The 16,107-nt window shown below is 41.2% G+C and overlaps 1 protein-coding gene across 1 annotated transcript in view; it reads right to left on the bottom strand.

Annotated features, from left to right (window-relative positions):
- Positions 1 to 16,107, bottom strand: part of EPHA3 (EPH receptor A3) — a 172,191-nt gene that overhangs the window by 53,499 nt on the left and 102,585 nt on the right. The window contains exons 4-5 of the mRNA XM_054270246.1: positions 6,774 to 6,929; positions 5,955 to 6,290 (exon numbers count right to left, since the gene is read on the bottom strand). Coding sequence (XP_054126221.1) covers positions 5,955 to 6,290; positions 6,774 to 6,929 — 492 coding nt within the window. The remainder of the gene's footprint in view (positions 1 to 5,954; positions 6,291 to 6,773; positions 6,930 to 16,107) is intronic.

Here is a 16,107-nt window from a genome sequence, read left to right as displayed (position 1 = left end):
TTATTTCCTCAACCAGAGAAACCCCATGCACAATGTAAGAATATACTTAAGAACTATCTCTAAAAAAGCCAATATCCAAAACTGGAGAAGACAATTGCCCTCAAATAAGTAATTTATGATACAAAATACTTTCTCTCCTATGTAATCACCGAGTGCTCCTGAACTGGTTTGTCTGTAAGTATTTTCCATCTGCTCAGAACAAGAAAAGAAACAAAATTTCTCAAACTTCTTGCCCTGTCATTTGGAGCAGCTGCTTCTGTGGAGGTTCATCAGAAAAGAAGAACCTCTAACAGAAAAGACTTGAAAGGTGTTGACATCTTTCACATGCTTTTGCATTTGAAGGTGATTTAATAATTTTGTTTGATTTAAAACATTTTTTCATATACACAGACATTTAGTTTACTAAAAGGAAATACTAAAAAAAGAATCTTTTGCTTTTAAGCTGACACTTATTACGTTCATAATTCCCATTGCAGGAACAGTCCCCAAACCCAAAGGAACAATTTTTCCCATCTCTCCCCAGCTTGCAGATTGCCTAGAGGGAATTGCTTCAGGAAGCAAATTGGTAGCTGTGTTTACAATCAAGAGGAACACAATTTCCCTCAGTGATTACAGAGAATGCCAGCACAGATAACAGAGAGAGAGACACAAGTCTAAGGGTTATTATTTAACAGAGGACTACGCATCCTGCTTACCAGCATTCCTTCATTTTTACTCTTGTACCAAACTAAGATATTAAATGAGGAAGACTAACAGAAGCAAGAAAAGAAAACCATTATCCAGTGACTGCTGAACAAAATCTCACTGTGATCTGTGGAAAAACCAAGTAAAAGCTCTGAAAGAGGAAAAACTCTCTGAGCCACAAACTTCACCTGTGAACTTTCTGTCAGGTCAGGAGCGTTCACATGAGGACTGAAGAGCCCAGAGAGTGTGTGTCACAGACTTTGAGGCCTTGGCAGAGCTTCCTTGACGTTCAGGGGGAAGAGGGATCAAAGACTTTGCAGGCAGAACATCTCCAGCTAATAACAGGCTATGCATGGAGTGACATTGTTAAAAACACTTCCCTTTATATCCCTAAAGGAGTTTTATTGAGTTAAAATGATCCTCGAATAGCCTCTGGGCTGAACTGTAAAACACATTTGAAGAGCGTAAAATCTTTATTTATGCCAGGAATGTTTGAAACTCAAAAGATAAATGTCATTCAGGAAAACAAGCATGTCCTAGGTATTCAGAACCTAATGGGGCACAGCTGTAATAACAGTCAGTGAACCAGAGACTCCCTACATCATGTCATTAGCTCACTTTTAATAAGTCTATCTTCTTGTCCTTTTTATAAGGGCCATAGGGAAAGAAAGAAATATATCATCCCCCAAACATCTGTGCCTCACTCAAATTGTCTCTCTTAGAAGACAGATCTACTTAAGGGACTTGCCTTGGGATATAGGTTGTAAAGTGCACACAACCCTCTCTAAATATGGATTTTATTTAAACAGGGAGCATCACACATCATTTGTGAGCTGCTGAAGACAGTGCAGTGCAGGCTGAGCACATAAATAGCATCAAAGTACCTGCAAATAATCAAATACATACACTGAAACAAAGCTTGGGGCTGAACTTATTCCCTTGAAGCCAGAGATTTCATACAAATAAAGTTCTGGTTCTGCGAAGGTTTCAACAAGTCTTCCAAGGAGCCACAGAAGTCTCTACTTAAAACCGGACTGAAATATTGACTGGTTCTTTCTCCATTGTAAATGTTTATCCCTCCAAGCTGAAATTAACACATGGCTTGGAATTTTAAATGGCACAGGGAGGTCAAGATACTGCAAACCCTTCAACACTACTAATGATCCTAATTTCTCTATCTCCACCTTAATTTTGTTCAAAAGGTTATTTTAAAAATAATTTTCGTTCTGGCCTCTTGTAAAACTCTGCAGTGCCTTACTGGTTACTTTCTCACTAAACAAACTGATTTCCTATGTCTTTTCATGCCTAGGTTCAATGATTAAGCAAGATGATTAAACAAGTTAGGTGGCTTGTTCTGCCTCCTGGCTTTTAGAAGTATAAAAGATAAGAGACTCTAGATAATCAAACTACTGCTTGTCAAGGGAAGCTTGAGGTGATATAAAGTAGATCTGGGGTTTTGTTATTATTTATAATGTAGCCTTGCATAGGATGCTTCAGTTTGGATGCAGGGGTGGTTGCTCTCTAAGCTTCCTCTAGGAAAAGTCTCTGACAGGGAAAGGAATCAAAATTTTGCAGGTGCACAACTGATCTGTGGGGAGGCCAAACCTCAGGGTTAGGCACTTTTAGTCTTTCAATTGAGAAGCATAATCACTTCCTACAATTAGGAAAAAACTGACATTTCTAGCTGAAATTTAGCCCACAAAAAGCCTTCTATGTTTCCTCTGCAGGGATTCCTCTTTATTCTCCAGTTTATTTACTTTTGGCACCTATCTGCATCCTGCCTGAATTGTGTGGAAGAGCTGTGGTGAGCTGAGGACAGAAATGGAAGAAGTCTCTTGTTACAACACATCCCATTTCTTCCTCTGCTGGTGCCAGGAGATGTGACAGCACAAAACTCTTTGGAATTGGTTTAGTGCTGACATTGCCTTATTGTAGCTGAATTTAGTTGCTACCACCTTTTGCAGCTGCCCTGTTGAGACCCTGGGTTAAAAGGCCTTAAAGTCCTTAAGAATTAAGCTCCATTTAAAGCTGTTACAATGATCAAAAAAATCCCAATCTATTTTGTCATCAATGTAATAAAGAACTGAGATATAAGGGGGGAAGAAAGGAAAATATTTGGGGATTGGCATGAGTAGATTGGGAAAATACAGAAAATTTAATTATTTTCACAAAACTTTGATGTTAATAATAATTTTGCTAGAAGCATGAACACTGAATCAGCACTAAATAATGGAAGGCATAAGAGTTCAGGAAGATGCACATGCAAAGTTGGTGTTTTGAGACAGAACATTCAGATTGATGTGGAGCAGCTGCCAGGAAAATGCTGTTGCAAAAAGAAGGTCATAGACCTGACCTTCTTGTTCCCATCTACCCTCTACAGGGTTTTCATTTTGCTCCTTCTGCTTGCTCTGCCCCATGGCCACTCTGGTCTAACCTGGATTTGTGACCCTTCATGGCAATCCAGACCCACTTGGATATGGTACATGGAAATTAAGCTGTAGAATAAAGCTGGATAAAGCTGTAGAAAAGCTCTCTTGGGACAGCATTCTAGACCTTACAGAGCTAAAAATGTGCTTCTGATATATCCCTTTTGTGATCTGACCAGTGAGGGAATGCAATTATGTTTTTGTAATTATACTTTAAGAGACCGCTTATATACATACTTAAGGTCTAATTTTAACAACTTGCAGAGTTTCTAAGGGAATTCTAATACAGTAAACCAATTGGCATGATCAAGAGATAGCACAGTTAAGCCTGTACTAACCCACATCACCTAAATGTACTTACAGGAAAAATGGGCCATGCATAGAAGCAGAAAATAAACTGCTTAAGCAACCTGTGGGTTACAGTGAACAGAGCTGCTACTGCCAAAAATGCTTTTGACTTTGCCACATCCCAGGTACTGTGTGTTCCACTCCAAAATCAAAATCCACCTTGCAGAGCAAAGGCAGCAGCTCAGGGCCCTAGGGAAGCACGCTGTAAAGCAAGAGGGAAAGAACTTCCCTGATCCTGCACAGTTTTTTTTTTTTGTGGACTGTCCTCAGGTGATTTCTAACTGCTGCGCTGATGAACAAGCTGAAAGGCAACACCTTTGATCAGAGAAACAGAAGGAAAGAGGGGAACTCAACAAGGACGCTCCAAATCACTGATCCGAAAATCCAAAACAACGAACTATAACAGCAACAAATTGAATGGACATAAAACGCAGGTGCCAGGGCTGAACTGGGTGGATTCACCTCTGTCTGCCTACTGCACAGTTAGACAGCCCCCCAGAGCACTGGGAAATGTAGTACTGGGGTCAGGAAATAGCCTGTTCTCACATTTTTATGCCTCCCACTACCGCTGATCTGTGATTTAAGGAGCAAACATACACCCTCTACAGTGAAAAACATTGCAGTAACACAGCCCACCAGGAGGATGCCTACTTAGAACAATGTGAACTTGTCTGTGGCTTCAGGAAGACAGAACTGGAAGTATTTTGGGGACATGGTGTGGGATGGGAGGACGTGGGAGGAAGCTTACTGAACACATGCATGTTTTCTGTACAAAGCCTCCTGATGGAAGCTGCATGGAGCACAAGCACAGAAATTGCAGCATCTAGTTCTCTCTCTTCACTGGCACACATTGCTCCTAAAAATTTCACACCCAACCAAATGCCAAGGAAGAGTCTAGATTCTTCACAACTTTCAGATAAATGGAGCCATGTCAAATGAGAAGCAAATGGCAGAACAGAGCAGCGATGACAAAGGCTCTGATCCAACAGCCAGGGCACACTGCCGTGCTCAGGCAGGACCTCAAAGGCTTTAAAAAGTCTCCACAGAAGGAGAGCAGCCCTTTTGTACCCCATCAACTGTGACACCACGATCTAATTCAGTATTCAGCTCCACACCCCCATCATGTTGGCAATAATACACAGTTGGTGAGACAACTTGTAAAGGAGTAAAAAAAAGGAAAAAAAAAAGCCGTGTTTTCAATCTCTCTAATTTAATGTTAGCTTTTTATGCATCTAACATCAAAGCCTTTTTTCACTTCTATTTAATCAAAATTAATCACTAAGATTACTACAGCAATTTACGTTGGAGATTATTGAAATGAGTGTTTTATTAAAATCTGGTTTTATTAATAAAACACATTCTGGCTAAGGAATCATGTGAGCCTGCTATTAGAGACTATTAACTGGGAACTGGGAGTTAATCATAACAGTCATGCTGCCAGGCTCTTTGACAGAAACACACACTAGGTTTGTTTCTACTTTTACAGGAATATCCAAGACAATTAGTCACCCTGGCACAGAGCAAATCCTGCAAATCAGGGAGAGGAAACAAAGGTGCATGTGGCATTCACATTCTCTGAAAAATCTTTTCGCCCAGGATTTTCCCCTGGGAAGCTGAGAAGCCTCAGAGAAAAAGGAAAACAATTACTATCTCATTTGCTTCTCCTTCCACATGAGTATTTTGCTCATGTGGAATGTGGAGATTGTTTACCCACAGGTGAGTGTTTCACTGGATTGTGTGTGAGTTGTTTTCACTCATTGGCCAATCAGGGCCAAGCTGTGTTGGGACTCTGGAAAGAGTCATGAGTTTTCATTATTATCTTTTTAGCATTCTCTAAGTATCCTTTCTGTATTCTTTAGTATAGTTTAGTATAGTAGTCTTTAATATAATATAGTATAATAAAATAATAAATTAGCCTACTGAGTACATGGAGTTATCATGGTCATATTTTCTGGAAAAATCCCTTCACCAGGATTTCTTCTCTTGGGAAGCTGAGAAGCCTCAGAGAAAAAGGAAAACAATATATCTCATTTGCTTCTCCTGTGTTTTGCTGCTTTGGAGTGTGGTTTGGACATTGTTTATCCAATAGGTGGTTGTTCAGTTGGATCCATGTGAATTATTTTACATGACCAGTCACTGTCCAGCTGTGTCGGGACTCTGGGAGGAGTCACGAGTTTTTCATGAGTATCTAGTTAAACTTTCTGTAAGTATTCTTTCTCTATTCTTTAGTATAGTTTTAGTACAGCATAATATAATATAAACCATATCATGTCATATACTATCATATCATATCATACCATGTCATATCATATCATAATAAATTAGCCTTCTAAGAACATGGAGTCAGATTCATCTTTCCTCCTCACAACGGGGGACCCCAGAAATACCACATAGAGTCAGATTCGTCATTCCTTACTTCATCTGGGAACCCCACAAACACAACAGGTGCACAAACCCCAGCAGCTTCAAAGGAAAGGAAATCCGAGGGAGACTCACCAGCCTGGTTGGTGGTGATGCTGACAGCAGCGAACTGCCTGGACAGGGTGCTCAGGTCGGAGACGCCGTTGAGCGCGTCGATCTCGAAGGTGTAGTTGGTGTGTGCCAGCAGGTCCACCACGGTGACGGTGGTGTTGGTGAGGCCGCTCTGGCGCGGCAGGAAGCGCACGTTGTCGCTGCAGGGCTCGCACAGCCGCCCGCCCCCTGAGCACTTCTTGCAGACGATGTTGAAGGTGACGTCCTTCCTGCCCCCCGTGTCCAGGGGCCAGCTCCAGTCCAGGATCACCGAGGTCTCGTTGATGTTGGAGATGACGTTTCTCGGGGCAGAGGGTGGTCCTGGGAAAGGGAAAGCAGGGAGTGAGATTTTCTCCCTAAGGGTGCTCCAAAATGGGAATAACGAGGGCACAGAAATATAAAAGTAAAAAAAAAACATTATTAACCAAACTCTTCTGGTTATTTCCTGTGGAGACTCCTGCAATATTTCACTAGATTACAGACCTAGGCTAACAAGAACCATGTTTTCTTTAGAGAGTTCCCTCAGGGTGCAGTTCAGGATTGAGGGCTGAGTACAGGTAGCAATAAAAAAAATCCTACTTCTCCTTCTCGACTGTGACAGGGTACAAGAAGGAGAAAATGAAATCAGAACAGGCACAAACCCAGCCCACCAATTTCCAGCAGCCTGTCCAACACTCAAGAAGACACGAGAGGGAGTGGATGGCTGACTGCAGTGGGACATGAGAGGAAGCAAGCAGGCGAGCTGTTGTGGAGGGACAGATGGAGCAGCAAGAATGACAGCCCCGAGCAGAATGAGCTACTCACTGGTGCAAGCCATGGATGGAGGGTCTTTCTCAGAGCGAAAGTAATTCTTTTCACACCTGCAGTTCAGAGATGCATCTTCGTAGGTGGAGCTGTGAGGGGGGCATTTGGCACACTTCACATTGCCAGCAGAGGCTTTGTAGAACCCAGCTCGACAGGCTGCAAAGTAACAGGGATAGAGTTTTAAATTCCTTGGGCATCTTGATTCTAACATGTGACTACTGCCCTGGAACCTACCCATATGGGGATCACAGTTTGCAGACATTTATGGTCTAAAATTACAGATTTTTCTCATAATCAGAGCTGGCAGAAATAAAACATCTTGGTAGCATGGAGTTCATGCATCAGCCTGGATTTGCATTTAATTTTGCCTGGAAAACAAAACAGGGTATTGCACCACTAAGAAGAAACATTTTCTACACTTCCTTTTGAGAACTTCGCTCCTTTTCCTTCTCTTCTGCTTCATTTACCAAAACTTTGGCCCTGCATAAGAAGCTAATTTATCCTCCCTCTGCTGCGAACATTTTCTTACAAGGGCACACTGATTGGAAACTACATCTCTTCAGTTCATCAAGTCAGGAGCAAGCAAGCCAAAACCAAGAAAACAACCTGAACAGAGAAAGATCTTTTCCATTTTTAAATGATCATGTCAATGAGCTGCGTGTATTACCTGTGTAAAAAAGATTTTTTTTTTTTGGATTAGCAAAGTCTTTAGATGGGCAGCCTGAAGTAGGAAAAAGCTCTGAACAGATATCCCAGTAGCTTTTCAAGTGATGGAGGAGGTAGGGACTGTTATTGTCTATCACCAAAACCTAAATAAACACCTAGGCAAGGCAGATTTGTTGGTTAGCTACTGATGCCAAACACCTGAGTGAAATGCTCTGGTGAATCGTGAGAGAACAACTACTCTGCTCTTCTCTGAAACATCCTAAAAAGGGACAGCCTCCTCCAACAAGGGACAGCAGGAGGAGCACGAAGGGTTTCACAGGGAAGTGCCAATCTCAGCCTCCCTCCAGCTCTTCCCAGCCCTGGCAAATGGCAGTGCTTGGCTGCAGCTGCTCCCTCCAACTTCCAGACTGCAGCAAAGCAGCTGCCAAAGACAGCTCCTGCTCCAAGTTCTCTCCTGCAAGCCCTGAGGAAACATCCCTGAGTCTGAGCCTCTGAGTCACAGCCCCAGCAGACAATCTGCTACAGCAGAACGGTAAGAATTGCTAAAGAAAAGCAGAACTGCTACAAATGACCTTGTGTGAGCAGCACAAACCTGCCCAACCTGGCACAGCCCATCCAGCTGGCACTTCTGGTGTTCCCCTCTCCTCAAAGGCTGCCCAAGGGGCTTGGGGATTCCCATTTAACTGGAGGAAATAAAGGAAACCTAAGTCCTTCTTACACCCCTCCACTAGAAGGAAATGCAGCAGAAAACAACAGAGTTTGGGGGGTTTTTTTGTGTAGCTGTTATTTTTGCAGCCTTTCACAACTCAAATGCCATCCCCTCCCATGTGATGCCCCATGAGGAACCTGGATCAAGCCCCTCTGGCTGACAGAGGAACCTCCAGTGACTTTGCTGCTTCTGTTCCCAGCCCTGAGACAGCAAGACAGGCAGAAAAGAGGCCAATCCCCTTCTTACCAGCAATAATAACTAAGCAAACACAATAAGGAATAAACACCACACTTCAGTTCCTTCATTAATATAGATAACTTCCACTAAAACTTCTCATGGAAACTTCCACCAGGTATTAAACTCCAATGGTTTTGCTTAACCAGCTTGAAGGGACAGTTTTACATTTATGAGACAATGATGTATTTATGATTCCATACAGCAGAATTTTTAAATAAATATATATGCTAGTTTAATGCAAGGACGAAAAAAGAAAGGCCCTACCACCAGTATTGTAATAAAAGCAATGAATTTAACAGAAGTAAACAAGCTTGCATTAGAAGAAGACATATTCAGAGGGATAAAGAAGAGAAACTGCCCATAAATCAATGTCTCTCATCCCTCAGGTGAAAACTCATGGACCTCATTTAAGAAAAGGTGGTGATGGTCAGTGGGGGAGTGAGCCAGTCAGATTCCTGCTGTCCCAATGTGCCCTAGCAAGGGCATCCCAATCTCATGTCTTCCCCTCAGGCTGTCTTGCACTTTCTGTCTTTGTCTGTCAGACCAATTTCAGATTACTCACAACTGCAGCCCAAAGGAGAAAAAAAAAAAAATGCATTTACACTTGAAACTGAAGCTCAGAACTGGAGGCGCCAATGAAAAATATTGTCGATGTACTTCCTATAATTACTAATAATTTTTTAAAATTCTGATATATAAGAGAGAAAAAATGAAGCTGTTACTTCCAAAGGCATTAATTTCTCTGTCAGACAAATTGGATTACAAGTACTGATAAAAGAAGCTTTGGCTTTTTGAGGCAAATACCATGGCTTTGGTTTCAATTAGGTTGATAAAAATCATAGGAATTAGCATAGGAAGTCTTCACAGAATCTCTAATTTTAGCATGGAAACCAGCTGTGAACAGCAGTTGCTTTTACTCAACAATTTCTTGCAAAAACTAAGCACTTTTTCTTTCCCTCACAATGGGGAACAATGCAGGAGGAAGTAGATGCAATGGGCCAGGAAGAAAAAAACTGTTAGCACACTAAAAGTGAGTCAAGGAAACTTTGGGAGCTTCTATGATATAAACTTCTGTGATATAAACAGTACAGCAAGGCTGGCTGGTTTTGCTTTTTTAGGAAGATCTCCTCAAGCCTGCTGGCTCTGGTGACTCCTGTGGTAACTTCCATCTGCAGCATTCTAAAACTGCATTTATTCTGATTTCAGTCTCTTTCGTTTGGGTGTGATGTCAGGATGACTTTATTGAGTCACATGTTAGTCAGAATTTCAGGACTCTGGTTGTCCTTGTTACTGTGTGAAAATGAACTTCCTTGAGCTCTAACTGATGAGTTTGTCTCAGAAACAGAGAGCAGGGAAAGTTAATTCAGTGAGAGGAAAACAAATGCATGCAACAATCTGTGCTTGGTACTGATTAAAGGAATGTGGTTGCCTTTTCTGCAGCAAAGTGAATTTTGCCTCAGCCTGACTAATCTGCTTGGGATGAAAACACGCTCCTAATTAAGGGTTAAATTATTAATTTAAACTGCAATTAATTTTATATTAAAACATAAATCTGTTAGCAAATAGGAGCATTTTAGCATTCAGGTCCTGCAGCCCCCTGCACACAGAGCAATCTCAACAATTCCCAGCTGTAAACACCAAGGAACAAGTGGAGCCTGCACTGGGGATGTCCCAGCCCCAGCACTCCAGGCTTGACAGGGCCCATCTCCTGCACAAGGTCAGGGAAACTTCATTTAGAAACTGCCTGGCACTGCCCAGCCCTGCAGGAGCTCGGCTTTTTGTGCTTTTTAGGCAGGGCTGGAGCATCACAACAGGCTGGAAGTGGATTACACATCCATGGCATGGCTGACCAGCACCCACCCATTGATTGTTTCCTGTCTTTATTCCTCTGCTCCTCATTAAAACAGCCCAGGGGTGAAATGTCACTGAGGCATTAAGGTACAGCATTTACCAGGAAGGGAATTCAGTCACAAACCTGTGCAGCTCACAGATAACACATCCTCAGAGTGTGCACTAACAAGACAAATCAAAGCAACTCGGGACAAACCTCCTGTGCCAGGACAGGGAAGCATTCCCCATGGAAGTGGCCACTCTTAGAGGGGCTTTGCAAACCATTCCCACTGTCACCTGAGCAGGTGAGTTAATTGAACTAATCAATATTTTAATTCTCATATCAGAACGCATTCTTCACTTCCAGGATTTTGAGAAAATCCTCCAGTCCCTGCAGGGACATAGATTTGCTTGTGTTTGAACAGGTACAAAGCCCTGAAGCTGGGCCTGGTCATCACAGGATGACCCTTGGCTGGCCAGGTGTATTGAGAAGGAAATCACAGAATAGGTGGGAAAAGATCTCTGAGACCATCAAGTCCAGCTTATAACCTCCCACCACCCCCACCACCATGCCAATGAAACCACAGCAATGGGATGTGTCCAGTCTTTCCTTAAAATGCTACTGACTCCCAATGCCCACACACAGCCTTGCATCTTTGAACTTTTCTCCAGTTCCTTTTGAAAGTGTTTACACATATTTTCCTTTTTTTTTCCCACTATGGCACCCCATTCATCAGCAAACTTTATAAAGTAGATTTCCTTCAAAACCCCTCAGAGCAATGAAACCACCTTCAGCAGCTCTGGTTGTTCATCACTATTTCAAAAGCCATAAATTCTATAGCATTCTATATGTGTGTAGCATCCCCTCTCTCTCTATCCTGAGCCTCCATGAACTTCTTGAACACCAACTCAGCCCAAAAAGGCTTCTAAAAATTAGACTGTACTTTTGATTCATACTTCCACTGAACCGCAGGCACACTTTTTGTCATCAGACCTGAATAAAAAGACACCACTTAAGTGAGCAGCTCTAAAACCAAGGGCTATTGCTGTACATGCAGAGCAGGCTTTCTCTGTGATGGGCTGTGCTGCTGGCACCTGAGCAAAGAGAAAAAAAGAGTGAGAAAGGCTTGAATGAGGGATAACAGCTCTTCTTGGGATTCGACCCCATTACCACTACTGTAAGAATATCCCCAGAAAGAGGAAAGGATATTGACAGTCCCCTCGCCTTAGGATTCCATTCTGTCCGTTAAAGAAATTAAAACTTAAAAATTATCCTAGTATGTGTATTCTTGCATCATCCATGAGATATGCATGGAGCAAGTATTCAGTGCAATGTCACACTGAAATGTCTCTAGGAAAACACTCCTCAGAATGAGCACTTCTCATTTTTTATACCTGAAAGCTGCTGCTAACACACAAAAAAAATCAGTAGTATTTAATCTTCCTCATGAGTAAATTTCTGCCTTTTTCCTCCTCGCTTCATATTTTATAGTGATCTGTGACCTTAACATATTTTAATCAGATGCTTCTTAAATTGGCTTTACTCCCAGGTCAAGCCATTGAGCAGAAACAATTCCTGTTCCTTTGTTTAATAACTGTTACTGGCAGACATATTAATTATATGTACATAAGAGATAGTCCTGTCCTGAGGGAACAACACTGCACCTTTCAAGCACAAAAAACCCAAAGTCTGTAATAGCTGCACGTTGTGCCTTGCAGGGCTTCTGTGTCTCTTTTTGCGCAGTGCATTTCAGCCAGGATTGCTGCCAGCAGCTTTGTTTAAAGTACAATGTCAAAGATTGCAGACCTAAAACAGACCTAAAACCTCTTTACAGAAAAGATGTTCTCACTTGTGGGCATGCAAGCACCTGGTTTCAAAATGTGTCAGGCATTGTGTCCTCTCTGCAGCCAGTTTTGGGGGAAAGAAATCTTAGTGGATCACTTAAACAGGTATTTAAACCTTTACAACAGGTATCACTTAAACAGGTATTCCTTAAACAGGAATTTAATAAACTCATGTTTATAAATTGCCATATAAATTATTTCACCCTCATACCTAAAACTCAAATACTATTTCAAAACCCTGGAAATATAGAGATATCTGTTAATTTATTTTTTTAAAAAGATCGTTATGTTAATCATCATTGTACTGCCCTTCATGTAGACTATCCAATATTTGGGGGGGTTTTTTTGCAAATTATTAGTTGCGATGTATTCTGCTCCAGTTTAGGTAGTTGATGTGAAGTACAAAAATTCATCTTTCCTTCAATTTACCTTCAAATTTGTTACTTTTTTCACCAAATCAATGTACCCTTGGTTTTTATTACATGACAGGAAGACCAGCTGCTCTTGATGTGTCCTCTCAAAGCCATTCCTCATCTTACAAAGATCTATCATGAGCTTATCTTCTCTGTGATGAACAAAGACAAACTTTTCCATCAGCTTTAACAGGAATATCTTCTGATCCTTTGATCATACCCATCTCTGTTTCTACACTGCCATTTATACAGTGGAAAATGTTCTTATTTTTCCCATGACTGTCTGATGAAACCAATTGACTTATATAGTGGACCACAGATTACATCTTGCTCTCTAACACATTTGGGCCTTTGCTTTTTTTCAGATTTTGTTTTTTATTTTGAGCAACCCATGGAACATCTCTCCCAGTGTGTCAATGCACAGATCCCAAGTCAGAACAGTTAATTCAGACATATAAAAGGGATAAATTTTCTCTCAGGGATGGAGGGAAGATGATGATGCATTTACTGAGGCTGAATATTCTTTTGCAACTTCCCACCTCTGTTAGCACATTCAGGAATCTTTTGGTGTCCCTGGGAGAAAATTAATGCAGAACAGGCTCCAAACCCAGTGTCACCTTCTAATCAAAATGCTGCCTGGTGGCCTGTGTGATGTTTCAGAGAGCCCAGCCCAGCTCCCTGATGACACAGGTCCACTACTGCAATTTGCATGAATTAGTACTTTTGTTAGGAGTCTCTGCAGAGCTGTCAAATTAATTGGAAAAGAAATTTAACAAACGCCTTTTCCCTCAGAGATTTGCTCTAAGGTCAGGGTTGAGGCACATTGCTCGAGCAGCGTGGGGGAAGCTTGTGTTCTTCACACCCTTGCTGAACTTATTTTGTTGGTAAAAAAGAGAGGATTTTGGTTTCTTGAGCTGTTAATTCATTACCTGTCACTGACATAAAAAAAGACAATCTATTTCTAATGCTGCATTTGGCTAGAATAGGATTAATTTTTTTTCATAGCAGCTGCTATGGGGCTGTGTTTTGCATTTGTGCTGTAAATAGTGTTAATAATTCAACCAAGTTTTTATTTTTTACTGCTGAACTGCTCACACGTTGTCAAGGTCTTTTCTAAGCAGGCTGGGGGTGCACAAGGATTTGGGAGGGGACACATGGGACAGCTGACCCAGTTTGGCCAAAGGGATGTTCCATCCCACCTTTTCTGGGGATGGCTGAACACCTGCCTGCTGATGGAGAGTGGGGAATCAATTCCTTGTTTTGTTTTCCTTGTATGTAGCATTTGTTTTCCCTACTAAACTGTCTTTCTCTCAACTCACAAGTTTCTTCACTTTGCTCCTTTGATTCCCTCCCACATCCCATGAGGGGAGAGGGAGTGAGTGGCTTGGTTGTCAGCTGGGCTTAAACATGACAATCTCACAACACTAAATATACCAGACGCTGATAAAATAAAAATAGAATGGCTCAGTTAATAGCCAGTGACTAGAATGTCTGTACACTCATTTCCCACAAATTCTCATACCTCAAAATTAGTTATTTTTCCCAATTTCACCATATTTTTGAATTCAACCACTGGAGGCAAGACATGGCCAGAGGCACATAAAGTTTAGGAAGCAAACACTGGAGATACTTCACTGTCCTCCCTTCCAAAACACAACCAACCAAAATAAAACCCAAATCAAAACCAAAGTTCACATTTTTCAGCACTGATGTGAACAGGAGCTGACAAGCTGAAATTTTGTGCCTATGCCTTGTTCAGTGCTACTTTCACTGCCAACCACTGACTCATTGTTTCTTGAATTCACTGAGAGCTGGTGCTGGGAAAGGAAAGCTCTTAGGAAGAGAAATGCTGCTGCAATGGCAAGCACTTAAATCTGTAGGAAAAAAATCCCTAAGGTTTAAGCAACTGTCATTAAACCTGATATAATTTAAGGTATCAAAAAATGGTTGTAATTTGCAGCAGTATACAGCAAACAGCCATTGCTTTGCGAGTGATGCTGTTAATACCACTTAATGGCTGCATCTATATTTTAGCCACACTTTGAAAGGAAAATCCCATTTCTCCCCCTCTTGTATTATGATTCACAACAGAAAGTGTGCCCAGACCACACAAATACATTTATTCCAGGTATACTGGAAGAGGTTCTCCCTACTACAGGAAGTCTGTAGGATCTGATAGAGATTTTCTCAAGTGAAAATTAAATGCTTAAAAATTGTCATGGTGTGGGCACAGGATCCTTAATTCAAATTGCTGAATGCTACTGATCTGCTCCTATTTGGCCACACTCCTTGCTAATGTAGACTTAAGCCATGAGCACCAGCCTTCAAATATCTCTGTGCTGTCAGAATCTGGCAATAGGAGGATGATTTAAACTAAAGCCATTAAACATATAAACAGATATAGTCATGTGCAGAGAGGTTTCTAAAGAAAAGCTTTAAACAGAAGACCCAAAACATTACAGCTTCATCATTGTCAGAACATCTTCCTCCCTGTGTTTTTTTTTCATCAACTGTATTTTCATCCTTCCAGCAGAAAGCCTGAAAATTAAACAGTTCTAGCCCCTGGGGACATCTGTGAGCTGACAATCCTCTCACAGCTGAAAAGAAAGGCTTTTGCAAAACTATCTGAACACTGAAATGCATTTCTGCACTGTGTGCTTTAGGTTTTGCCTCTTCTTCCTTGGTATTTTTCCTTTTAAAAAGAAATTTCTTAATTACCTAACATGCATTTTGTGTGCATGTGTTAAAAATGTCTGGGTTTGCAGGGTAAGCAATTATCTGCTGAACAAAAATCCAATTAAACGTAAATTTTTAAAAACATCTCACAGTTCAGCATTTTTATTCACTTGCCTGCTACCTGTGTGAATCCAAGGGGGGCAGAACCTCAGCTGTTTAGAAAACAAAGAATGCGATGTATTGCATTTTACACAGTATTTGCTACAGAATGAAACCCTTCCTTACAATCAGCAACAGAAACAAGAAATCAATATTCTCCAACAGCATTCACTTGCCAATACAGGAAATTCATCAGAAGGGATAGGAAACTCAGTTTGCATTGCTCTGCTCTGTGCTTTTTCTAACAAATAATACTTGGTGCTGATATCCAATGCCACATGTTCAATTAACAGCTTGCAATTCCACTGGAGTTTATGGGGAAAAGAATCACAAAACAGAATTACAATGCCTTTCATGACTCTGCATTTTTTTATAAGAAAGGTTTTACTATATAGACACCATGCCATTTTCTGAGTGAAGGAACTATATTGCAAACACCATGGATTTAACTACAACATTGGTTTTATATAAATTTTTTCCCACTTCTTATTTTAACAGTCAAAAGCAGAAACCAAGAAGGCTGAAAGGACATCCAAAACCCTCACAAGATGGAAGCATTTAGGGAATCCACCATGAGATTTGACATTCTGTATCTATCAGGACCAACTGATGCAGAATAGGGCGGGGTTTTTTCCCTACTAGGAATATTCTCAACTACTTCCATTAGAATTCTTTGGAGTTTACTAAGAGGTAATGGGGAAGTCAAATTCCATCTGGTTGCTTTGCTTAGCAAAGCGCAGATCACAGGTCTGTTTCCAAAATATCTATTTTACTTTTTCTGAACAAATCTCAAGACAAT

This window comes from Melozone crissalis, unplaced genomic scaffold (genome assembly GCF_028551555.1).
Source record: "Melozone crissalis strain CALT ecotype California unplaced genomic scaffold, PUWL_Pcris_2 ptg000009l_1, whole genome shotgun sequence".
Lineage (NCBI taxonomy): Eukaryota > Metazoa > Chordata > Aves > Passeriformes > Passerellidae > Melozone > Melozone crissalis.
The sequence above is the reverse complement of the archived record's forward strand: the minus strand, read 5'-3'. Positions and strand labels throughout refer to the sequence as shown.